The sequence below is a fragment of the Ochotona curzoniae genome, unplaced genomic scaffold (genome assembly GCF_017591425.1).
Source record: "Ochotona curzoniae isolate NIBS_2020 unplaced genomic scaffold, NIBS_Ocur_1.0 scaffold_1852, whole genome shotgun sequence".
Classification (NCBI taxonomy): domain Eukaryota; kingdom Metazoa; phylum Chordata; class Mammalia; order Lagomorpha; family Ochotonidae; genus Ochotona; species Ochotona curzoniae.
This window is the reverse complement of record NW_024467087.1, coordinates 56,622,079-56,648,028: the sequence shown is the minus strand read 5'-3', so window position 1 is coordinate 56,648,028 and position 25,950 is coordinate 56,622,079. Positions and strand designations below refer to the sequence as shown.

The window sequence follows — 25,950 nt, the reverse complement described above, 5'->3', positions numbered from 1 at the left end:
ACACCTGACATGTGCTTTCTTGAGTTCCTGCATTTAGGTTCAGAATACTTCAGAAAAGCAGCTATCAGTATAGTCTCACAAGAATAAGAAAGAAAGTGCCCAGTGAATTTGGCTTCCACGTACTTAAGTGTCAGCAAAAGACTGGGAATCCAGAAATGCAAAATTTTAAGACATTAAGTAAGGTAGGTAACATTTTTTCCATACACAAAAGAAGGGGGCAAGAATAAAAACATCCTTCACCTTTCAAAGAAAAATATCAATTACCACAGGTGCCTTTTAGAGGCATTTTGACCCCCCCTCGTCACATAGGTTATCTTGTGAACCCACTGATGTCATGGATGATGCTTGATCCATTTCATGTTGTGGACACTTGGGAAATAAGTGGCTAAATACAAAGCAGTGATAACCCCTCCTAAATATAATTTGAGACACTGACACTAGGAGAGAATTCTTGGCACAGTACAGATGTGTTTAAACAGAAAGGGTGAGGAAAGAAAAACCATTACTTGAGGCAACACTTAAAGCTAACCAGTTTCCTAAAGCTTGAATGAATTCAAACAATCAGTTCTGAAATGTGTATTTGTGTTTGTAAAATGACTCCTGGTGCTAAAGGGTTTTGTTGTGGTGAACTGTCTACATTCCAACACAAATGTGAACACTTTTCTCAAAATCCCAATTTCCATGAATACCACTGAGGTATAGCTATTGTGTTCCTTTTAGAGCAAATATTCCAAATCAACAACATGGCTCATCTTCTAGTGTTGCGACAGATCAAAGTCTGCGAACTGCTATCCTTAACTTGCTCAATTTTGTCTCTAGTACTAATTAATCCCAACCTGCCAGCTGCTTGGAGTTCAGTAACAAAACAAACATTTCAGACCAGTAAAAGTGGAGTTTTAGAAGATATCTGAAATACCCAAGAAAATTCAGGTTTTGGTACTTTCCCCTATGCTTTGAACAATGTCATGTCTCAACATTGCTTTTTCTTGTTCCTATTTACTGCATGAAGTTCAAACTAGGTCTCAGAGACAGACTTTTTTGTAATAAAGTAAAAGTGCAAAGATACAAAATGAAATGTAAAGTCTCCTGCAGGAAAATGCTCCCTTCAAAAATAGGTGTTTGGATGTTGGTGGGGAAAAAAGATTTTTTTGTTCTCCATTGTACATCTGACACCTACAAAAGGACCTTATCTCCAATGTCCACAACGCTAGTATGTTTTAGTCATAGACTTAGCAAAAGGAAAAATTAAGTAGCAAATTTCACTAAAATGTTTGTGTCCATTCTGTACAACCCAACGGCAATTACTGAGTGCTATTGAAAAAGGTGTCCACACGCACATGTTCAATGTGCATTCTACTGAAGGCTAAACACATTAAAAAGTCTATTTCCAGTGTTTATGAGTAGCTTGAATATCTACATTCAGAACCAGCATTCTGCTCAAGTTACCTCTTAGTTTAATACTTCACAAAGGAGTAATACATTTTGGGAGGTTAGGGAGGTACCTGTTATCGGTAACTTTCTTTTATACATAGAATGTGCTGCAAATGTTTTTTAGACTATTCAAAATGAATATTTTTATACCAAGAGGAAAATGGATTTTTTTTTTTTTAGCCAATCGGGACTACCCTGCAGATCTGAAACCTTAGATAACACCCTTAGGAAAGGAGACAAGGAGGCTCACAATATAAAAGGAATCCTGACTTTTGCATGGACAATTTTTTTTAAAAGATAAAATGTATTACATAAGCGCCATAAACAGTGAAATCTGCTTATATTAAAAAAAATAAGTGAAGCTTTGTTTCAACATTATTTCCTTGCAAGAGCAGTACATATCTGTTATAGTAAACAACTACTATATTTACAGGTTAATTTCCTTGATACTTAGGTAGGATTGAAAGTGAGAAGAAAACATGATAATGAATGTTGAAATAATCTTTACAGTGAAGTTGCTAACAGTGAAGGTAGCCAGGTTAACAACTATTAAAGCAGTCTTGTTTATTTTCTGAAGATCCAAGTCTGGGTAATTAGCTCATTTTGTTAAAGGCCAAGGACATGTTCAAGTCCTTTTCTGGCCTGTTGGCTTTTCCCAGAGAAACAAGTATCTGCTCCAGACTAACCCCAGCCAGCCTTAAGAAAGGAAATTAGGCAAAAAAATGCTGGGGTTAACATTATTTACTCTTACTACTAAGAAAACATAAAGTGCCTGTCCATAGCAAGTGAACTGTCTCATCTTCAAATATGGACACAATTAAACTTTGAATTTCAATTAAGTCAACATGATACATCTTCAAGGAAAGGCAAAAATCCCATAATTGACCTGGTCATTACATGTGAGACGTCAAATGTGCATTACACAGACTGCAATGAAATATTAGGAAGTGTGCACTAGTACCTTAAAGGACAAAAATCTCGAAAACTGCAAATCCGAGACCTTGCTATGAGTGCACACATCTGTACCAATTGCAATTGATGCAAAAAGTGGTTTGTAGTCTCTTTCCTCCACCGTCTGAGGAGCAGACTTGCAGAAACACCAATTTAATTTGATGTAGTGGTTTGTCTCTCTAAAACCAGAGTCCTGCTGCTCTGCCTCATCTGTTCCCGTAGAATGCCAGGTCAGCAGTTACAGTATTATTGTCTTCATGAAAACTTTGAATTCCTCAGAGCAGTTTTCTTTACTCCAATCTGTCATTTCCTGCCTAAATTCAAGATAAACAATTCCCGTTGGTCTTTAACGCAGTTTGACTCTGTGTTGCCTAATTCTAGGCATGTCACAGTAGCTGTTCACATACATTAAATATTATAGATATGTTCTGCTCTTGACGCCTACACACTTACAAAAGCAGCTTTGTACTTTGTTGTGTGTGTGTGTGTGTGTGTGTGTGTGTGTGTGTGTGTGTGTGTGTGTTTTAAACTATGTCGGCTCACAAAAAGCAGTTCTCTCATTTCTAAGCATGGTACTTTACAATTTTTTTATGCATTAATACAACAGTGCATTGGAAAAAGTACTGAGCCTCTACAAAATAGCTTTACATTTTTTAAACAAATGAATGTGATTTTTTTTTCACTTACACAAGCATAGGCTTTTTAATATTTCCACAAGATAAATATCTCAAACTATAAGCTCACTCTACAGTGTGCCACAGTGATGGGCTTAAGGAGACAGTTTATACACTTAAAGGACTCTAACCTTAGTGTTATTTACACTGACATGTCCAGTATCACCTAGTCTGAGAGGTGAAAAAACAATACTCAGAATGTGACTGAATTTTATCAACCAGTAACTGGGAATGGTCCGGCTTTCAGTAATCACTTATGAAACATGTACTGTCATTTAGCCTGAAGCGGGAAGTTCCTTCACCCCTCTCTTTTACGGGGTATGAAACCTTATCAGTACAGATGCTATCAATTCAGCTGGTACTGACAACAGATTGTTAGGTCCTAAAGTGTTGTTTTTTAAGTACTTTCTTGTGTTCTGGAACAGAAAACTGGAAAACGAACAATGATTCCTTCAGAAAGCAATGATTCAATTCAGGTTGTAACTCAACATTTAAGCACCACTCAAAAAGTGGACATAAAACAAGTGATTCCTGCTTGCCCATCACTAGAGTTCAGATCTGAATTACACAACACTTTCTCTGTTACCAGAAGCTAGAACTGCTCTGCGACAAATAGGGCAGGTAGAATTCTCAGACAACCAGCGATCGATGCAGTGCACATGGTACTCATGGGAACAAGGTAGTTTACGTAGTTTGTTGCCTTCTGTATATTCTGTAATGCAAACACTACAGGTTTTTAACGCATCATTTTCACCAAAACTTCTCATTGCCAAGTTGTCGATCTGTTCTTTGGTGAGTCCTCTAGGTTGGTCATCATCATCCTCATTTAAGAGGAAAAACTGAGCCAGGCTAAGGAAGGGCAAAGAGCCACTTTCATCAAATGTGACCGGGGCTCTATGTCGACCCTCTCGCCTGTTGCCTGATGATGAACTTCCTTCATTACTGCCTTCAAAGACCTCCGAGCTACTTTCTGAACTTTCACCACTGGAACTGGAACTAGGGCTTGAACTGGAACTTGAACTGGAACCAGAACTGCTACTACCACCAGAACTCCCTCTTCCATTCCGTGACTCTGCCCTCTCCGTATTTCGACTTGGGACTGAGCCACTAGGTTCAGAATCACTATCACTGTACATGAAGTAGCTTAACTCACCAAAACCTGTCATAATCTGTCTTAACATGGTCTGAATTGCAACAGAAGTAGTCTCACTTAAACCAGTATTCAAGATTCTACGAATGGGAATTCTGATGGTACTGACATAGGTTCTCACACCTGCCCGTTCAGAACGTGAAAACGTACGCCTAAAACCGCCTCGTTCACTTTCGTAAGTGACAGTGTTGTTTGATGTCTGAGACCGTGACCGAGTTCTACTAGCTATACTATCTCTTTGCCGATATTCTCCAGGACGAACTCTTCTCACTTGAAGGTCAAGGACTATGGTTGGAGGTCTTTGCCCTGATCCTGTGGCTTCACCATTGCTGGCTGTATCCGAAGAACTTGCTCCTTGAGAGGCATTTCTTGTTCCAGAAGCTGCAAATAGACCTCTGCTTAGCAACTCCGGTCCAGTGATCTGCTGTCTCAATGTTACATGGTGCCTGGTTCTAGAACTTCCCTCAGTCTCATTTGCCAAAGGATGCTCAAAAGTCTGAGATGAGATATTATGATGAGACCTCCGTGGAATTTCACTCATTGGATGCAGAGGTGACCTACTTCTTTCAGCTCGGGCTCTGGTTCTCCGATGGTCGGGACTCCTGCTTCTGGCCCTCCTCAGACCTCTGGTAGGTGTAGCTTCTGTTACTGCTTCAGCTGAATTTCGTTCTGATCTGGATGATCTTGTAGATGCGGATTCCGACCGCGGATTCTCCACCTGCCTTTGACTGTTGTTTTCTACATTTTCTCCACTAGAACGTCTTACAGATGGCTCATTATCATTCTCTGAATTTTGGCTCCCGTTATTACGGTTAACATTTATTTCTAAGCTGAATCTGAAATCACCACTGTTTGGATTAGTCCGGCTCACTGCTCTCCAAGACTGGTTCCCTCTCTGTCCACTTCTTGTTGTGTTTCCAGTTTGTCTGACAGAATTAAGCCAGTCTATTATAGAGTCACCATTAGACACGTCATCTGCGGAATCTCCACCTGGTGAAAACACAGGGAGGAAAGGAGAAAAAGCAACTACTGAAACTAGGGCAATCACGCTACTATTCCAAAATCTTGTAGTAAAGAACTTTTTGAAAAGTCAGAACACATTTCATAACTACATTGAATAAATTTGTTAAGGAAAGCAAGAAAATTTCTACCCCGTTTTGAAAACGCAAGTTAATCTCAGAGAGAAATTTAGATGTTTTATGTCAAAGGGGATCTGCAATAATCCTTTTGCCCAAGTGTTTCATTATATACAAAGCTGGGCAAGCTACGGTGGGACTGTCAATGGACAACATTTTTTTTGTTGTTGTTTTTTAAGCTAACGAGCAAAACACCAATATAACCAAACCAGGCAAGCTCTAGTTAAGGTACCTGCCAATATTTGAGTTCACATCCCCTCCCCCTCAAATTTTCACTATTCTCTATTTCTTCTTCTAGGTTCTTGACATGAGTGGCTGATAATGCATGGAATTGTTTTAAGATACAAGAGTTTTAGTAACAGTAAAAATATAAATGCTTACCATTTACAAGCACTTGAATATTTCTTAGCATCAATCTTTAAATTGACAAGAGATCACATATCAAATAAACATCCTGAACATGGCATGTCATATATAATGGCATGTTCAAGAACCAATCTGTTTGAGTGGGCACTGTGGCACAGCTAGTTAAACCTCTGCTTCAGGCACTAGTCTGAGTCCTAGCTACAATCTAGGTCCCTGCCAATGCACCAAGGAAGGCAGTCGAAGACAGCCCAAGTGCTTGGGGCTCTGCCAGCTACAGAGGAGACCCAGATGGAGTTCCAGGCTCCTGGTTTCAGCTTGGCCCAGTCCTGGCTGTTGCAGATATTTGAGGAGTAAATCAACAGATTAAGATAGCTTTCTTTCTGTCTGTCTCTGTCTCCATCTCTTTCCCCATCTCCACTTCTCACTGTCACTCTGCCTGTCAAATAAATATTTTCTAAAATATCTAAACAGTTCTCACAGCATTTCAGGTTACACAGTCAAATTTCCTATTTCATGCTAGGAGGAAAACATAAGATATGAAGCAAACAGAATTTCTTAATAGCAAGACTATTGACATTTTGAGTCAGTCAATTTTTCTGTCAGCAGGGGCTATCCTTTATAGGATGTCAGGACATTTGTAGTCATCTTTGCTCTCCACCTGCTAGATGCTAGTAGCAAACTTCCAATAAACCAAAAATGTCTTCAGATATCACTAGCCCACCAGCAGCAAAATTACACCCCACTGAGAACTGCTATGTTAGAGAATACACCATTCCTTTTTGCTGGTGAAGTCTCATGTTTATAAATACAAAATTAAACAACAAAAAATTTCAGTGCAGGTAAAAAAAAAGGGGGGGGGCGGTGCGGGGAGGGGAGAAACAGGACCACACTTAAAAGGCCTATTTCACACTGCCTCAACTGACACAAATAATAAAGGTGAGGAAGAAAAAGACATACTGACATTCTCATCAAATATCAAGAAAATGCCAGTTCTCTTTTTATGACCAGATACTTAGCACCAAAATCATTTGTGCCATTTCTGGATAATCTTTGGCTGACATTTACTATTATGAAGTTCCCATCATTCCACTCCCTCTACCCATCTCCCAAAGAAAAACATACCTCTATTTTCATCTGGGCTTTGTGGTGGTGGACCCTCTTTAATTTGCTGTAGTCGTCTCAGCAACTCTTCCTCAGTACTTTCACCTGAAAGTTGCAAAATGTTTTCTAAATTACAAGTGAAAACCAATGACTCTTGGCTGACACTCATTCACTCATACTCTCTCTCCCCTCAGCTTACAGGCATGGCAATCAAGTATATTAACAGTCCACATTAATGGCAAAAAATTTTAGTGAAAACTTAGCCATTTTTAAAAACTAAAATTAGGAACCTACCTAAAATTCACTTCTTTGGGAGCACAGAATTAGAAGCTATATATAAGTGTCAGTTTATACAACTTTTTGTATGTAATCCTCTTTTTTAAAAAAAATTCCAACTCTAAGAAGTAGATATCATTACCTGCATTTTAAAATCAGTAAACAGAGGTAGATATCTGGCACAGCAGCTTAAGATGCTTCCTAGGATGCCTGCATCCCATATCAGAGTGCCTGGTTCAAGTCCTCCTAGGTCTTGTGCTTCTGATCCAGCTTCCTGTCCATATACATTCTGGGATGTAGCAGATGATAGCCTAAGTACTTGTTCCTTGCCATCTACATGGGAGACCCAAATGGAGTTCCTAGCCTGGCATTGGCTGGCACAACCTTGGCTATTGAAAGCATTTTGGGGAGTGAACCAGCAGGTGGAAGATCTCTCCCCATCTATCGCTCTGCCTTTCAAATAAAACAAAAATAAATTAAAAAAAAATTTTTTTAATGAGGACAAGTACTTAAAATGACAGGCCAGAGAACATTCCAAAGAATAGCAGAGCCAGAACTCCAACTACAGCATGTTGATTCAAGTCCGGTACAACTGGCTCAAAATGCTCCCCCTTTCCTAAAATTTATGCCAGAGCTTACTTTTTAAAATATAACCAACCATCCCAGGATTAGTGGAATAGAAATGAGCAGCAAGATAGATACTGGATTTTAATCGGGCTCAAATGAGACTTAGTATGGTAAAGACAGTCACTATAGACCACAGTTGCTAATTGCCATTTTCTCACGGCTAGCTTTAGAGCACTGCAACTGGGACGCAATCATGGAATCAGAGACAACAAAAGTCTATCTGAAGAACCTAAGTTCTCACTAGTTATTCTAAGACACATGTCTAATAGTTTTTTTTTAAACTGACTTTGTTCAGCTCCGTTCTTTTCCATTCAGTTCACTAAAACATCATAATGAGAAACTTAAAAAGTCTAACATGCTATTTCTGATACAGATATGAGATATTAAGCAAAGCAGTATAGGCCATTTTGTATAATTGCTAAACCTTTTTAAAATAGTACTTTCAAAGAAAAAACAGGCAATTTATATTGATGAATTACATGCAACACACCTGGGGTGCCCAACAAATTATTATCTCTCATAAGCCTATATTCTTCTTCACTCAGGTTATTTACAAACTGGTAGAAAGCTTCTTCCCGATCCAATCGATCCATCTGACTTCTGCGCTGTGCTGCAGACCGATCACCACTTCCTTTATCGTTGGAATCTGAGTTTTCCATCTTGCCAAACAAGTGGAAAATTACCTACGAGAAGAAAGGAGACCAATCTTGAAAACAAGCATCAGTAGCTTTTCTACACAAGCTTTAATTATGTGAAAATCCAGAAAACAGGTTGGGACATGGAATGTTTAAGACCTCAAATGAATGCAATTTCACAGAACGGGAAAACTCCTAAAAAGCATTACTGTACCACTATACCAGGAAAAGACTAGGTCAGGGGTTGGCAGACTATAGCCCTTAAGCCAAGTCTAGCATTGCTGCCTGTTTTAATTTTCCTTCAAATCTAAGAATGTCTCTAAGAGATCAGAAAGCATTTTGTGATGTGTTAAACTCACATCTCACATAGTTTTCTTGAAACACAGCCATACACATTCATTTACGTACTGTCTATGGCTGTTTCAGTCCTATAATGGCAGAGCTGAGCCTTTGAAAGAATGTAAGTGATGCTCCCCCTTGCTTGGCACTGCTTCTGTGTACTATAATTTGCTATGATGAGGTTGAAACATGAAAGCACTGTAAGTGTCAGCTGTAACACCACTCTAACTTTTCAAATTACCACTATGTACTCTTCATGACAAGTGAAAAGTGGACTATAAGTGTCAGGATTAAAAGCACAGTAGATAACTTATTTTTAACAGATTAGAGGGCCAAAAATGTATTTATTATGCAAAGATACTGTAATTGTGCTAAATACAATACACATTGATCCCCCAAATTATGAAGCTGGTGAGATATTAGAAATAATTAAAAAAATTTAAATAGCCTAATATTTTAAAAAATATTTATTTATCTGAAAGGCGGAGTTGAGAGTGAGACAAAATCTTCTATCCACTGGTCTCCCAGATGGGTGGTAGGAACCTAAGCAATTGGACCATCATTTACTGCTCTCCCAGGGGCACTAGCTGGGAGCTGGATCAAAAGTGGAGTACCTGGGACACAAATCAGTATTCATAAGGAATGCATGTGTCACAGGCAGTAGCTTAGCCCCCTGTACCAAAATGCTGGCCCCTAAAGTAAAATATTTAATCACAAAAATAGAACCTGTAGTGAGGTTTCAAACAAAGTGAATGCGTCACATACTGGCTAAGCAAGGAAGGCAGTTTACTGATGACAAGTCAGTTAAACTGTGTTTCAGTACAGAAGCTGGAGAAAATAAACTTCTTTAAGAATATCACTCTGGGGCTGATACTGTGACATAGTGGATAAAGCTGCAGTTTGTGACATTAGCATCCCATATGGGCACTGGTTCATATCTCTGCTGTGCCACTTCTGATCCAGGTCCCCACTAATGTACCTCAGAAATCATCAGAAGATGGCCCAAGTATTTACGTTCCTATGACCACGTGGGCAAACGGAGGAAGCTCCTGACTCGTGGATTCAGCCAGTCCCAGCCCCAGCCATTGCAGCCATGTTGAAAGTGAACCAGGAGATCAAAGATCTTCCTGTCTCCTGCTGCGTTGGCGGTATAGTGGTGAGCATAGCTGCCTTCCAAAGATCTTCCTGTTTCTACCTCTAATTTTGCAATATATATAAATGCAAATATATATTTTACAAATGCGAATGCATGGATATATTTCATACATTACCCTGTGATGAACTTGAAAAAGCACAGTAAGATGGCTCTAGTACTTCTGCCCCTGCCACTCATGTGGGAGACCTTGTAAGAATTTCTGACTCCTGGTCTCATCTTAGCAAAGCAATGACTGATTGTGGAAGTTCAGGGAATGAAATAGCAGATAGAAGATCAACCAGTTATTCTTTCTTTGATTTGTAGAGAAACAATTCAGCATAACCTGAAGCAGAATCTGTTAAAAGGTGTTACAACTAAAATGGCAAAAAGTTGTGTGAAAAAGACCTACTGATTAATTTTCCAGAGCTAATAAAGGCTTTTTAAGTAAGTCTATGGTGATTATCATATTAATCAGCAGATACTTTGCAAAAACTAACTGAATATATTGTATTTCTGAATCAGTAGTGTTCACAGTGACTTTCACTTTTTGTGGACTTAAAAGCACATTGCACTGTGATGGCTTAACGTTGGCTTAAAGATTTATTGTGATTTACTGCACTCAGAACAAAGATTAAATTCTTTTCTCTAATCATCCTTCAACTACTATCATCAAATAATGAACTTAGGACATTAGCTTTTATTAACAACTAATAACGTCTAAATGTGATTTATACTGTGGAATGTAATTTCAACAGCAAGTACAGCGCAGCACAAGCACTGTCAGGCTGTTTTATATATTTCTTGTGCCCCTAAGAAAAACTTCATTCCCAAAACAATCTGGAGCAGATCTACACAACTAGAGGGACATCGGCATCCCGTATGAGCACCGGCTGCTCAAACAAAAAAACAAAAATCCTACAATAAAAAAAGTGCTTTTTCTGGACCCCAATAAGAGCAAAGGTAATTTCTATTTCAAAATTCATTTAAATCTGCAACTGAGGAATTTCTACGTTAACCTTCAACTGGAAAGAGTAACTGCAATGTGTTGATGAACTAAAAAGGGGTATGTAAAAAATCTAACAGAAGTCTCTAAATGCAGTAAGCACAGGTGAACATTTGAAAATGACTAGTAAGGAATATAAACTTGACCGTCAAAAAATCAAATGTTATATACCTTTGCAACAAAGGCCATACACCTTAGCAGTAAACTTGTATGGGAGAACACTACACTCAAATTACTACTACATTCTATCATGAGAAATGTTGTGGAAAATCTGGCCTCTCTCCAGTGAAAGCCTAAACATTTGCAACCTGGCCTTTTATAGTTTGCCAGCCCCTGTTCTTGATAATACCTTAAGTAAATGCAGTCCAAAGTTCTTAAATTGTTATTTGCATAAACTTAAAGAAATTAATATTAGATGATTTCCATACACTCTCAATTAGCCATACTAATGAAAACCAGTGGCAGAAAACAATGTAAAATAAGGAAAACCTTCAAATAAAAATTTCATTCCTTAGGTGCCAGTGTGTGTGTTCAACTGGCTAATTCTCCACCTCCACTTCTAAGCACAGGCCTCCTATATGGGTGCTTGCTTGTGTCCAAGTTGTTCCATTTTCCATCCAGCTCACTGCATGTGGCCTCAGAAGGCAGCAGAGAATGTCCCCAAAGCCTTGGGACCACGTACCAGTGTGGGAGACCCAGAAGAAGCTCCTGCCTTTGTATCAATTTAGCTCTAGCTGTTGTGGCCATTTAGGAAATGAACCAGCAGAAGGAAGATCTTCATCTCTCCTTCTCTGTAAATTTGCTTTTCCAATGAAAATAAATCTTTTAAAAAACAAGAGAGGGCCCAGTGGCTCAAGTCCTTGCCTTGAACATACCGGGATCCCATATGGGAGCTGGTTCTAATCCCGTCAGCTCCACTTCCCATCCAGCTCCCTGCTTGTGGCCTGGGAAAGCAATCGAGGATAGCCCAAAGCCCTGGGACCCTGCACCCACGTGGGAGACTCAGAATAGCTCCTGGCTCCTGGCTTCAGCTCCTGGCTCCTCAGCTCCAGCCGTTGCAGTCACTTGGAGAGTGAACCATCAAACGGAAGATCTTCCTCTCTGTCTCTCCTTCTCTTTGTATATCTGCCTTTCCAATAAAAATAAAATAAATCTTAAAAAAAAAAAAAAAGAACAAAGGACCTCCTCAGGTTTCTTTAAAAAAAAAAAAGAGACAAAAATAAAATAGAAAATTGCACTCTTTAGTTCTCTGTTTCCCAGTCTCAAGTTTACCATCTTTAACATTAACAAAACTTAATTCTACAAACGTATGTGCCATAATCTAAATGTTTGTGCCTGAAAATCCATGTTGAAGATCCAACCCCCATGATATTAGATGAGGCATATGTGATTAGATCATGAAGGTGGAGAACCATCCCTTTAATTCAGTGCTCCTGTAAGAGGCCCCCTCTACTACATGATACCATGAGATGGTATTGTCTATGAACCACCAAGACAGCGCTCTATAGATATCAAATCTGCTGGCACCAAGATTGGACTTCCTAACCTCCAGGACTCTAAGAAATAATTTTCTGTTGCTTAAAACCACCCAAGTTATGGACAAAACCCAAACCGAGTAGTACAGTCCAAAAACTTGATTTGTAGCAAATCAAGGCCATATCTCCCCTAGGACTTAGCCTCTGACACATAAACACACAAACTGCTAAAACTTTTACAAATCCTAAAGAGAAAAATGAAAATCCTCTTTCAGATACAAAAATGCAAAGAAGCCTATCTTTTCGCACTCTGACTGCTTACTGAGCATAAACACATTTTACAGACGCAGGCACAGCTAGATCTCCATCCCATTTTCCACGATAACTATTTTAAGAATACCCTAACATTCTTTAAAAAAGATAACCATGTCAAGAAATTGAGGTTGGCAGAGGGAAGACACCATAATATTTCTGCAAGGTCTCCCCTAGTTTCAAGGCTAAGATTTCTTAATTGTGTTACGTCTAAACTATATAAATATCTGACAATTTTGTTTTTATATCCTAAACTTCAGGAACACTAGAAACCAGCAGCTTAAGTAAAACATTCATAAAAATTATATGGGCCAGACAGAAAAGCAAAAACAGCACCCTTCCTACCTCCCTCCAAACAGGAAAACCAACACCAAAAAGAAGCCAAAATTATTTTACATGTATCTCAAAGTAATATAATTTCATATTTTTAGTGCTGAAAATAGCTGATCTTAAAAAAAAAAAGAGTAGCCAAATAAAAATACCAGTAATATTTGGTAACATTCTTAAGCAGTTAGTATTTTGAAGGCTGGTAACATGAAGGGACAAAACCTACTTGTGGAAAGAAATCATTGGTAAATTGTTCTGAGAACCACTGCAGAGTAAGATGCTTTCAAAAATACAAACAATCTTTGGATAGGCCTTTGGCAGTGACTAAGACATCTCTTGGGGTGCCCGTATTCCATATCAAAATGGCTTTAAGGCCTGTTTCTGCTTCCCATTCCAGCTTCCTGCTGCTAAATACTCTGAGAAACAGCACATGCCGGCTCAAGTAGTTGTCTCCCCACCCATGTGGGAAACCTGCATTGAGTTCACTGCTCTTGGCTTTAGCCTAGAAGTTAAGATGTCTGCATCCTACCAGACCGCCTGATTTTGAGCTCTAGATTCCAGCTACCTGCCAATACACAGCTGGGGAGGCAGCAGGGAATGGGTCAGATTGAATCCCTGCCACACAAATGCGAGATATAAACTAAGTTCCAGATTTCCGGATTTGACCTTTCACAGGTCCAGCTGTTGTGCACATTTAAAAAGAGAACCAGCAGATGAGAGATCTCTCTCAGTGCGGGGCTCTGTGTCTCTGCCTGAAGTGAACCTTTTGTATGAATTAGCAAAAGATGTGCTAACCAAATACACAGACAACTAACTCAAAGCTAGGAGTTAGCATAAAAGCATGTCATAAATAATATTCTGAATCCGACTGAGGGAGTGGACTGAAATGATAAAAATGATGACATCTTGCACATGTGATAACTACGAGTGATTGTTAGATTAAAATAATCAATAGTAAAAGAGTAAAACAACGTATTTTGGCAGGTCTTATGAAAGCAACTAAGTTTTTAGCCAATACAAACTCAATAAAGTCTGTTGAATTGGGCCACTAAAAGTCACAAGTTGCTCTCCTAGACCACAGGGTTCAAATAAAAAGCAGGGCTAAAGTGCCGCTGAAAACCTACTGCTTGATTATATGTAGTATTTGAAATGTTTTAAAAAGTCTCTTGAAAAGATGGCCCCGGCACGGTGGCACAAGTGGTTAAAGGTCCTCGCCTTGCACGCCCGGGATCCCATATGGGCGCCGGTTCTAATCCCGGCAGCCCCGCTTCCCTTCCAGCTCCCTGCCTGTGGCCTGGGAAAGCAGTCGAGGACAGCCCAAAGCCTTGGAACCCTGCACCCGCGTGGGAGACCCGGAAGAGGCTCCTGGCTTCGGATCGACATAGTATCGGCCCGTTGTGGTCACTTGGGGAGTGAATCATCGGACGGAAGATCTTCCTTTCTGTCTCTCCTCTCTGTATATCCGCCTTTCCAATAAAAAAATAATAAAAAATAAATCTTTAAAAAAAAAAAAGTCTCTTGAAAAGAACACTGACAAATATTAGAAGTGAACAAGATGCTGAGAAACCTGGGGATATCAGAAAAGAAATGGCTGAACTACTTGGAGATGTTTTGCCTAAATAAAAATAGACACAGATGACCACTTTTACGTATTTAGAGGTACAATACTGAAGAAGGTACAGTTGTAAGGCCAAAGAAAACCTACCATTTACATATATGTGAAAGCAAATAATTCATTTTAATAAAGCAGTCTAAGAAAATTCTCCAAAATGCAGACAGAATCAGCCTTTGAAGCAAGTCAGTACCAGTTTCTAAAAACGCACCAGGGGGGAGGGTGGCTATCAAAGAGGGTACTTTGAGGGGTGGTGCTGAGGCTCATCATGTTCAGCTGTCACCTGTAATGCCAGCATCCCATATGTGTGCCTGTTGGAGCCTAGCAGCTCCACTTCCCATTAGGTTCCTTGTGAATGTGCCTGGGAAAGCAGCAGAAGATGCCCCAAGTGCATGCTCGTGCCCTTGTAACCTACACCAGAGATTTGGATTGAGTTCCAGGCTTGTGCCTTCAGCCTGGTCCAGCCCTGCCTCTTGAGGCCACTTAGAGAATGAATTAGCGCAGGAAAGATCTCTTTCTCTCTCCAACGCTGACTTACAAGTAAATAAATACACCTTAAAAAAAAAACTCAAAGGCCCAGCGTGGTGGCTTAGTGGCTAAAGTCCTCACTTTGAATGCGCCGGGATCCCATATCGGCGCCAGTTCTAATCTCAGTGGCCCCACTTCCCATCCAGCTCCCTGCTTGTGGCCTGGGAAAGCAGTCGAGGACGGCCCAATGACTTGGGACCCTGCATCTGCATGGGAGACCCAGTGAAAATTCCAGGCTCCTGGCTTCAGATCAGCTCAGCTCCGGCCGTTGCGGCCACTTGGGGAATGAACCACTAGATAGAAAATCTTCCTTTCTGTCTCTCCTCCTCTCTGTATATCTGCCTTTGCAATAAAAATAATTACATCTTTAAAAAAAAACTCACAAAAACTATGAAAGTCAACTAAGAAAGGATAATTTTTAAGGAAAAAGAATGAAGTAGTAATATCCAAAAGAAGCAACGCAAAGCACAATATATAATTTTAAAATCAGAAGCAGCTCCACTAGAATAAAAAAAGCAGGTGGGATTAACTTTAATCTTATTTGCCCAACACAGCCATTCCATTATTTCAACATGTTACCAATACGAAAATCACTGAGATGATTTACATCCATTTTTCATAATGCTAAGTCCTCAAATTATGTATATTTTACACATACAGCACATCTAAAATTGGATGCTAAATTTAAAATGGAACAGTCTGTCCAAAATAAAGTTGTTTAATATAAAAAGTTCATACTACTGATTCAATTTTTAAACTTAAAGTGAAAGAAAAATAAGACTGTTTCATAGATACTCTAGCCACATTTCAAGAACCCAACAACCACATGTAGTTTGTGACTAACACAGAACAGCTGTAAAACATTTCTTTATAAGGTAGAGAAATCTCACACACAGTTTTAAATATTCCCAATATACTGTACATGCTCTATAAATCCACTATTTATATATTTATATATCCTCTTTTTTTTTTAAGTTGAGTATTCCACAGACACGCATGGGCTAATTCTTGCTATGCTCACCAATATTCAGGAATTCACTTTTGACCTTTTGGATTTCCTACAGTTTCTCACATGGAAAACACAAACAAAACATTATCAGGGGGCTTCAGAAAGTTCAGGGAAAATTCACATCTTTTCACTCCATATTTCCAAGAATTTTCAAAGCCCCCAAATCTCTGTTCAAAATTCTCTTGGCATTGTAATTGTCCTGGATTCCAGTCAAGAGATTTTTTTAAATCTTAATTTCCTAATGCAAAGTTTTAATGAGACAAAGCAACCTGTGAACAAACCCAAATTCCTTCTTCTACAGAAATTCTGCTTTCCTTTGTTCCTATCTTCCTAGATTGAAGGTACTTCAACAAGTTCATGGAAAAATAAAATTAAAAGGTCTATTTATTTTGGTGGAAAATAATTTAGAAATCGGGTTGCCCCTTTCTGTGAGTTTTATGCATTTAATTGACGGCACAGTGACAGAGATCTTTCATCTACTGGTTCACTCCAGAAATGGCCAAAACAGGCCGAGCCAGGCCAATGCCAGCAACCGGGAAATCCTTCAGGTCTCCCACACTGGTAGCAGGAACACAAGTACTTGAGCCATCATCTGCCGTTTCTCAGGCGCATCAGCAGAGAGCTGCATTGGAAGCAGAGCAGCCAGGGTTCAGACTGGAACTCTGATAATGGGACAGGGGCACCACAAGAGTCAACGTAACCCAATGTGCCACAAGACCTGCCTTTTCCTGTGATTTCATTTTGAAGACCTCACGTATGCATAAATTTCAAAATTTTCTGCACCCAAATCTATCATTTAATTCCACTTACAACAAATTTTTTTAAGTATACTAATAAATGCCAAAGAAAAATCAAGAAATTTTAGTTCTCCAACACATTTACTTTGTCATCTCAAAATAGTAACCAGGGTCCAGTGCAATGGTTAAATTTTCACCTTGCACATGCCAGGATCCCATACGGTTAACGGTTCTAATCCCAGCAGCCCTGCTTCCCACCCAGCTCCGTTTGTGGCCTGGGAAAGCAGTAGAGGATGACCCAAAGCCTTGGGACCCTGTACCCATGTAGGAGACCCAGAAGAAGCTCCTGGCTTCAGATCAGCTCAGCTCCAGGCATTAGGGCCACTTGGGGAGTGAACCAGTGGATGAAAGACCAGTCCTGGCTGCTCTGCTTCTAATCCAGCTCTCAGCTCATATGCCTGGGAAAAAAGCAGAAGATGACTCAAGTTCTTGGGCCCCTGTTACTTACATCACTTATGTGAGAGATCTGGATTGAGTACTGATTCCTGCCTTTCACCTAGTCCAACCCCGGCCATTGTGTCCACTTTGAGGAAAAAACCAGCAGATGGAAGTAATAAAACCACTTCATTCTCTTCCTAGTTGTAGTAATATCTATGTTAATATTTACACAGCCTTTTACATTTAATCCCATGAAGTAGGAATTACTTCCACTTCATAGGTAAAAAACAGAAGCATGACAGGTTGTGATTTACAAAACATCAGGAGGCTAGTAAGTGGGAAAGGCAGTGATTAATCCACATTCTGATTCCCATCTTTTCACCAAATGACAACATGCATTCCAAGGACTATATATTCATTCACTCTCACTATGAACTTTCTTTACCACAGTCATTCCTTGCATGCAAATTTTGGAAATGACCTAACAGCTTTCATAACCAGCATGAATTCAGTAGCTGAAGTCAACTTACTGTACAAGTTTTAGTACACTTGTTTGAAATAGAGTATTAAATGAAAATACATCCAAATTCATTCTTGAAAACAAGCAGCCAAATTAGAACTTTAGCCTAGTCAAAAACTATTTGCTTGATAAATGCTACAATTAATTTGCATGAAGAAAAGTTAAAACCAACTCTGAGATCATTCAATAATTAGGTAATTTCAAGAAAGCACATCCAAAAGTTCATGAGAAAATGCAATTAAAGGCTAAATTTATTTTGTTGCAAAAATTTTTCTTGGAAATCATGTAAATTTTCATAATGCACATGAGCTTTTCGAGGTCCCCTCATGTTTACTATGACGAATTTTAAAGCAGTCAACAATCTCAATTTCTCCTAGCCTTCATCCTGTATTGATGTAAATCATATAAACATTTAACTACAAATGTACCTCATTTAATTATCTTGCTCCAATAACATGAATCTTGAAAAAAATTAACGTTATGAAAGCAAAAAGTCATTTAGAATATTGTTGAGCACTAATGTGTCAGGAGGCCTGGTGCTAAGTATAAAGACACATACATGTTATATTTGATACACACTACATCACAGAAGTCAATTTAGAAGGTGTTACTTAAGGATCTCCATCAATATTAGAGAGCTGGATGAAACCATCTACAAGATGCCTTCCAGTTCTAAGAATATGATTCTGAAGTAATCCAATATACGGGTGATACTAAAGCAGTGACAAATTATAAAATATTATCTGAATGGCAGTGTTAGCTTAGACTCATTGACAGTCAATCTTTGCTGCTTGTAAAGGGCAGCAGAAACAAATTCAAAAGGCTCAGAATGCCCCATGCCTCTAAACTCTTGGCAGCAATTCTGATTATACTAGAAACCTCTAAAACGTTAAATCAAAAGAATCTTAAGAAGTTCAGTAACTCAAAGGACCAAGCCCATACCAAATGCTATCAATTGACAGGATCATATAAGTTCAAACAGGAAGCCATTATAACATTTTATCTCACTCAAGTACTCTAATTTAAATAGTTAATTCAATCTTCAACTACCCATTTCTTGTTCTTTTATTATTGAGCTGTGTCACTAAATTGTAATTTGATTTCATCCATAAAAAGAATTTTGACTTCTTTCTCTCTCATTATTCCCAAGAATTAAAAAGCTTAAAAAAATCCAAGTTCATTTTAAGAAGTTATTAATGAAAAATCACCAGTTTCAGGCCATGCTGGTGTTCATGAGTAACAAAAGTGCTATTTTAAGAATCTAACTTTCTGGAGTTTGTTCTGTGGGAACAGTGAGTTAAACTACCACCTGTGACACAGGCATCCCATTAGTGCTCATTTAAGTCCCAGCTGTTCCACTTTGTGTCCAGCTCCCTGCTAATGTGCCTGGGAAAGCAACACAGGATGGCCCAAGTGGCTGGGCCCCTGCACCCACACAGGAGGCTAAGCACCATTTAGAGAGTGAAGCCGTGAGTGAAATGAAGTTCTATGCCACTCTGCCTTTCAAATAAATACCTTAAAAATACTCCAAAGTTTCTTGCCATAAAACTCGACCTTTTAAAAAAGAATGAAGCAAATTTTTAAAATTAAAATCACTGGGCCAGGATTGTCCTATACCGATCACTGTTATATTTGAGGAAAACTACTGCATTTAAAACCAAATATACCAACCAACTGTCCTTGCCCAAGCAGTGCTCCTATAGGGAAATGAGACAACAGAGGTGATGTATCCCTGCTTTGTTTAGGACAGTAATGACTTATACTTCAATTTTGCTACAACAGGTACTAACATGGTTCCCTTTGCCGCTCAAAAGCATCCTCACCTGGAGTAATTTATACAGTCATACGGGTTATAACTGACACCAAATAGAATTTGGTCAAAGATGGAAACTGAGGCCAGCACTGTGACACAGCGGGTGGTTAAAAGCTATTGTCTGCATTCCATTTGAGTGCTGGTTCCAGTTCATCTAGATGCTACACTTCCAATCCAGTTCCCATAATATTTGGGGGAAAGAAGCAGCGGATGGCCCAAGTGCTTGGGCCCCTGACATCCAAGCAGATCTGTTTCTCCATCTTAACTCTGCTTTCAAATAAATAAGCCCTTAATTGTAGTTAACTTTTTTTTTTCTTACAGTCAAGGAACGATGAGAAGGAGTAAGATCTGTTCGCTTTAGGCACAATTTAAAATATTAAGCACAAATATCTCCTCCCCTTACCCCATAGGTATCATGTTCACTACTATGTAAACACCACTATACCATCAAATATTATTAACAGCAGCCAAACATACTCGGGGAAATTTCTCCAAGAGATTCACATAAATCTAGACTCACAAGCCATGTACTAGAATAGATACTGTTCTCACACTCACATAGGTGCTCTTATGACTACAGAAATTTAAAACTTAGTTTGGAGACTGAAATAAAGAATAAATTAGAGCAAAAGTGTCTACTGTATATTTTAGGTGGAAAAGTCAAAATTCATAAATGCATTCTAAAAAACCATGAAAGTGGAACAGGTTTATGATATTGCAAGTTAAGCTGCCACCTACGCCCTGGCTTTTGCAGTCCTTTGGGGAGTGAACCAGCAGATGGAAAATCTCCAGTCTCTCTCTAAACTTCCAAATAAATAAATCTTTTAAAAAATGAAAGAAAGAAATGAACATAGAGGTACTACAATGCCTTACAGTGCTAATCAGATTTTCTCAATTTCACATAAACTGGATCTTTTTCAAAATCGGTGGATTGCATGGTTTTGGAAATCTCTGTTACATAAAAATGTTAAAGAACTGAACTGAGGGCCTGGCACAGCAGCCTAGCAGCTAAAGTCCTTATCTTGCTTGGGCTGGGATCCCAAACGGGCACTGGTTCTAATCCCAGCAGCTCTGCTTCGCATCCAGCTCTCTGCTTGTGGCCTGGGAAAGCAGTCAAGGATGGCCCAAAGCCTTGGAACCCTGCACCTGTGTGGGGAGACCCAGAAGAGGCTCCAGGCTCCTGGCTTCAGATCAGGGCACCTCCAGCTGTTGCGGCCGCTTGGGGAGTGAATCAATGGATGAATGATCTTCCTCTCTGCATATCTGACTTTCCAATAAAAATTAAAAATAAATGTTAAAAAAAACTGAACATGAACAAAGATTGTCCCTATCTTGCACCATACTCCGAGATTCTAGAATCTCAATGGTATGGGTGTAATAGAGGACTTCACTTTCTAGTCTGCTCTGCATTCATTCTACAGTAAATCCAGGAAGCATGACGTCTATCTACCAGGGCTAAAGATAAAGTAATGCACACATAAAATAATTCCATAAATCAGACACTCCATTTGACCTTCTCTATTTTCTAGGGCTTAACCACATGTTCATTAACCTGAAAGATGGTCACCAACCTAACGTTTCTAGATACCATTTTATTATAAAGCAATTTCTTCAAACAATGTCTGATTTCAAATTTAAGTTTCTCAAATCCTATCAAGGGCCCTCACAGCTGAAACAGGAACAGCTAACAGCCAAAAAAGAAGGCCAACTGTCAGGTAAGTCTTATTTTCCTGAGGCAAACCACCTCCTGAGTATTAACAAAAGTTTCTGGTGCATTATGAACTACAGATTTTGCATATAACTTTTCATTCCCACTGCACTTCCATCCTAATTTACTAGCAACTTCAGTGTCAGACCTGAGACAAAATGAGGGCTTTGCCATTTACCAGCTATTTAACTGAGGATACAGTACTTTGGCTCTTTACTGAGCCTCAGTTTCCTCTATAAAACCCCTAGACCCTCATAAGGCTATGCTGTGAAGATCAAGAAATATTGCACATACAGCACCAGGCCTAGCAAGTAAGCCCTCAACAGCATTTAGTATTAGTTCAGGCCAATAATCCATCCCAGTTTGCCTGGGACTGTCCAGGAATAATTACCAAGGTCCCTTCTGTTGTTAGCCTAATAAATTACGTGGCTATTTTAGTAATGATGCTAAGGTAAGGTGTTAATGCCAATTGTATTATTACATATTAGGACTTTTCTACTGATATTTCACTTACTCAATGAGCATTCTATTTCACTTACATCCATGTCATTCCAACAATTTATGGCCATTACTGCCTTTTTAAATTCTTTCTGTTCTAAAAGTTTTTGTAAACCTCAAACATTATTTTAGAAGAGTAAAATTCACAGATAAAGCACTGGTGGGTTCCAGGTACTTGGAAACATTACCCTTTGAATTCCCAGTGAAAAGTACCCATCCTCATCATGAAGAATGCCCAACACCAATTAACATATATCAATGAGCCCATCCAATCACAAGGCCTGCAAAACAGAACAATAAATATTTGTAAACATGCATTCTACATATAAATTATCAGGAGACGCAACAAAAAATAAATTACCTGACTGTTATGACATAGTATTGAAATACAATAAACTGGATTTTAGTTTTCTTCACACTCTGCTCTAGAAAAAAAAAGAATTCATTATTCTTCCTCTTTTATAAGATACACATTTTTTTGACACAGACACATCCTTTAAAAATACACATCCTATGTATGTCAATTGCACACCATAACCCAAATCTAATTCATGATTATGAAGATACTTGGGCCTGAGAGCAATTCTACCTCTTAAATAAACTTACTTAAAACGGACCTGCTCTTATCAAACCAGTATCTACTTTCAGATTCTTATAATCACTTTCAAGGAGATATTTGGTACATTACATTAACCCAAGCAGGGAATAAGAAGTATTAAAAAGCATCAGGACCTGTTCGGCTAAACACTGCTAACATTTTTCAGTGAGAGGGCAGTGCTCTAAAATCACATTTGGCTTGGCCTTTCTGCATACTTAATCTCTAACTGCCAGTGGGTGGATGAAGGAGGAGGTGGGGGAGTTATAATCATTTTTGGCTGTTCTCAACGTCCTCATTCCAGGACAGACAATGTATCGGATAGGGGTAACTCGAGTACTTTCGTCTGTTGTCAAGGAAACTCCTAAGAAATGAGAACAAGTAGTACCTTCATGATTTCTCTCCCTCTTCAATCATCAAAATGTACTGCAGTTCTAATAAAAACAATGCAGGCTTCTGATTTGAAGCAAAAAATTACTTTGGGGCCTTGTAAATGGTAGGTGACAATGTCACATTAATGTCTCCTCTTGCCCCCAAACAAACAAACAAAAAAAAAATGACCTAAATACCAAGTCAGCTAGGCCTCAGATGCCCGGACTAACCTGTGGAATAAGTATGGTGAAATTGTCTAGGGAAGGAACGTGGCTGTCTCCTCCATCTTGAAATTAATCAGCATAAGGGAAAAAGGGACTCGGTGTTCAGGAAGCAGAAGCCCAACCGGTTAATACTAGTTACTAAGCTATGGCGTACGTGGCAGGTACCGCCCGCAGAAGCCGAGACCCTCAGGCATTTTTTTTTTAAACTGGGGGTGGGGGCAGGAGGTTGAGCTGTGGGCAAATTGCGCGGAAATTAACTTGAAAATAATTTGGCCTAGTTTCTGCTCTCACCCAGGGAAAAACAACAAACACGCCACGGCTTTTCTCTCCCTTTTGGAAACGGGGGAGGGGGGGGTGGAGAGGGAATCCTTCTCGTGCTGTCTGGCCAAGGATACGCCAGGGTTATAAGAGCAAGGGAGTAAATCACATTTGCCTCGAAGCTCAGGGAAGATGTCATCGCGGCCCCAGAGAGCGCCTAATTGGCACTGCCCTGCAAGAACTCCAAAATGGGCTCTTGCAAATAAATCCGGGGAGAGCTACAGGCCCACGAGTTCTCGGCATACCTGACTGGGAGCAGCCTGCTCTTGTCCTCCTGCCTCCCCCCAAACCAAAGCCGCCCTGTAATGCGCGGCCCAGCAGGAGGAGAAGCATTCCGAGAACACAGCAGAGCAAAAGCTGAGACGCTTTTAAGATTCTCAAGCCCGAGGCCAGAACTCGAGAACCGCCTGTCCCGAATCTTAGGGCTCCGAAGGGCCCCGACTGCGGCTCGCGCGGCTACGAAGAGGAAGTATACTCCCACCTCCTTCCCCTTCTTCAAAGAGCCGCTCGACTACCATCCTACTAAAATGGCAGCGGCGACTACGCCACGGAGCCCCCCACACAGCAGCGGGCCTGGGGTCCGGAGGCGGCGCTGAGGCTCCGCCGCGACGCGTCACTCGGGCCATTTTGGGAGAACGCGGCAGCCGCGACTCCAGTCCTCCTCCTCCTCCTCCTCCTCCTCCTCTCTCTCCATCCATTTACCGGAGGAGCTGCAAATCTGCACTTACTCGGTTCGGGAGGTCAGATTCCAACTCGGTTCGTCGGCCGCCGCCGCCGAAGCCGCCTCTTGCAAACCCGCCTCTTGCTGAGTGGCTGGTGGAGACCCGCCTCTAGCCCAGCGCCTGCTCCGAGACGTTGCTCAGGCAGCCATTACCTTCCCCATTGTTACCAAGCAGCGACAGGAAACCACTGCCCACAACAGGAAGTGATGATGCCTCCTCTCAGCCCCGCAGCCCCACTCCCAGCCTGTTAGCCAATCCCAGGCGATTCCTCGAAAAAAGCTCGGCGGGAGGAGGAGGGGGACGGCCGACGACGCGGCAAGGCGGGCCGAGGTTTGGAAAAGGAAAGCGGCTGTGACGCCCACCATGTGACAGGCCCCACCCTCCTCCGCCATTTTGAACTGGGGCGAGAAATATGCGTTCTGAGGATTGTGGGAACCTGCGCTTTCCCATTTTGAGAACTGAAGGACGTCATCGTGTGAGTGCTAGAAACCTATTTTGAAGAGCGAGGAAAACCTCGCAGACCAGTTTACACAGCATCCTGGCGTTTTACTCAGCGTTTACCGTAGTCTAAATGAAGATCAAGCACAATTATACGTGATGGGAAAGTTAGACCAAAGTTTAAAAGTAAAAATAAATAAATTAATTAAAAAGTAAAATAGACTCAAAGCCCAGTTCCCACGACTCAGCAATCTACTGGGCGGGGGCGGGGGCATTATATATATACATATAGATATATATAAAAGCAAGCGCTTAATTGTGGCGGCTGTGTAGGCAGTCCACATGGGCACGGGTTCAAATTCCCGCAGCTCCACTTCCGAGTCAGCGCCCTGCAAATTGCTCCTGAAAACGCGGGGGGGAATGGTGCAAGAACCAGGTTCCCCTGCACCCACGCGGGAGATCCAGAGGAAATTCTTTGCTCCTGGCTTTCTGGTGATCCAGTGTGCTGCAACTAAGAGCAAACCAGCAAGTGAGAGCTCTCTCTGGGATGTGAAACCCCTCTGTTTTCTTTCCCTCTGCGTATCCCTCTTTCTCTAACCCTGCCTTTCAAATAAATAATTTAAAGTCAACGATATAAATGCTAGGGAGGAAAATTGTGATCAGCCTGGGAGACTGTCCTGTGGGACAAAGGGCAAATGCAATGTTTAAAAGACTGATAAGTGGGCTCTTTGAGGTCCTTAACTCTGAAATTCTTGCAAAGGGGCGGTGATTGTAAAAGGCTGGGAAAATCTGATAACATCAGAATCTGGACAAAGTAGGTTAAGATGAACCTTTCTCAGGTGGTTACTGCCTGGGGGAATAAGCAGCATAGTGCACAGCCCACTGTCTCAGTAAAAGGAAAACAACCTTACCCAACTTTTTAGGTCATTTCTTTTTCTAATCTCTTTTCCTGATATTGGCAAGCTATATAACTAGTCTTATTTTTTTTTAAGCTTTATTTGACTTGTAAGGTATAACAAAACAGAGCTCTTCCATTTGCTGATTCACCACCCAAATGGCTGCAATATGTAGAGCAGGTGCCCAAGTACTTGAACCATTTCCAAGGCCTTCCCAGGCATATTAGCACAGAGTTGGATTGGCAGTGGAGTAGCTAGGACTAGGAAGCGAGTTTTTATGGATGCTGGTATTGCAGATGGCAGCTTAATTTGCTGTGCCACAGTACCAGCACCATTTAAAATTTTTTGAAAGGCAGAGTTACAGAGAGGGATACACAGAGGGAGAGGAAGATGGGTCATTCCACAAATGGCTGCACAGGCCTAGCAAGCACAAGCCAGGAGCCTGAAGCTCTATTGGGTTCTTCTGCATAGGTGACAGGGGTTCAAAGACTTGGCCATCTTATGCTGCTTTTCTCATGCACATTGACTGGGAACTACCTCGGAAGTGGAGCAGCTTGAAATTGAACCCGTGCTCAACTGCAATG

General features: G+C 40.4%; 1 protein-coding gene across 2 annotated transcripts; it reads right to left on the bottom strand.

Annotated features, from left to right (window-relative positions):
* Nucleotides 1-832: 832 nt before the first annotated feature.
* Nucleotides 833-24,166, bottom strand: RLIM (ring finger protein, LIM domain interacting). Of its 2 annotated transcripts, XM_041000124.1 has the most exons (5): nucleotides 24,039-24,166; nucleotides 22,163-22,226; nucleotides 8,203-8,395; nucleotides 6,831-6,914; nucleotides 833-5,196 (listed from the first exon to the last, which is right to left on the bottom strand). In XM_041000124.1, the coding sequence occupies exons 3-5, from the start codon at nucleotides 8,369-8,371 to the stop codon at nucleotides 3,620-3,622; spliced, it is 1,830 nt and encodes a 609-aa protein (XP_040856058.1). In that variant the 5' UTR covers nucleotides 8,372-8,395; nucleotides 22,163-22,226; nucleotides 24,039-24,166; the 3' UTR covers nucleotides 833-3,619. The 2 variants fall into 2 exon arrangements, with proteins under 2 accessions (XP_040856058.1, XP_040856059.1); XM_041000125.1 differs by lacking the exon at nucleotides 22,163-22,226.
* Between the last annotated feature and the right edge of the window lie 1,784 nt (nucleotides 24,167-25,950).

Coding starts and splice junctions, on each gene's coding strand:
- RLIM (XM_041000124.1), bottom strand. CDS start 8,371: ATGGAAAACTCAGATTCCAACGATAAAGGAAGTGGTGATCGGTCTGCA. Junction 6,915..8,202: donor TAATTTGTTGGGCACCCCAG/GTGTGTTGCATG, acceptor TGCAACTTTCAG/GTGAAAGTACTGAGGAAGAG. Junction 5,197..6,830: donor AAGCCCAGATGAAAATAGAG/GTATGTTTTTCT, acceptor TGTTTTCACCAG/GTGGAGATTCCGCAGATGAC.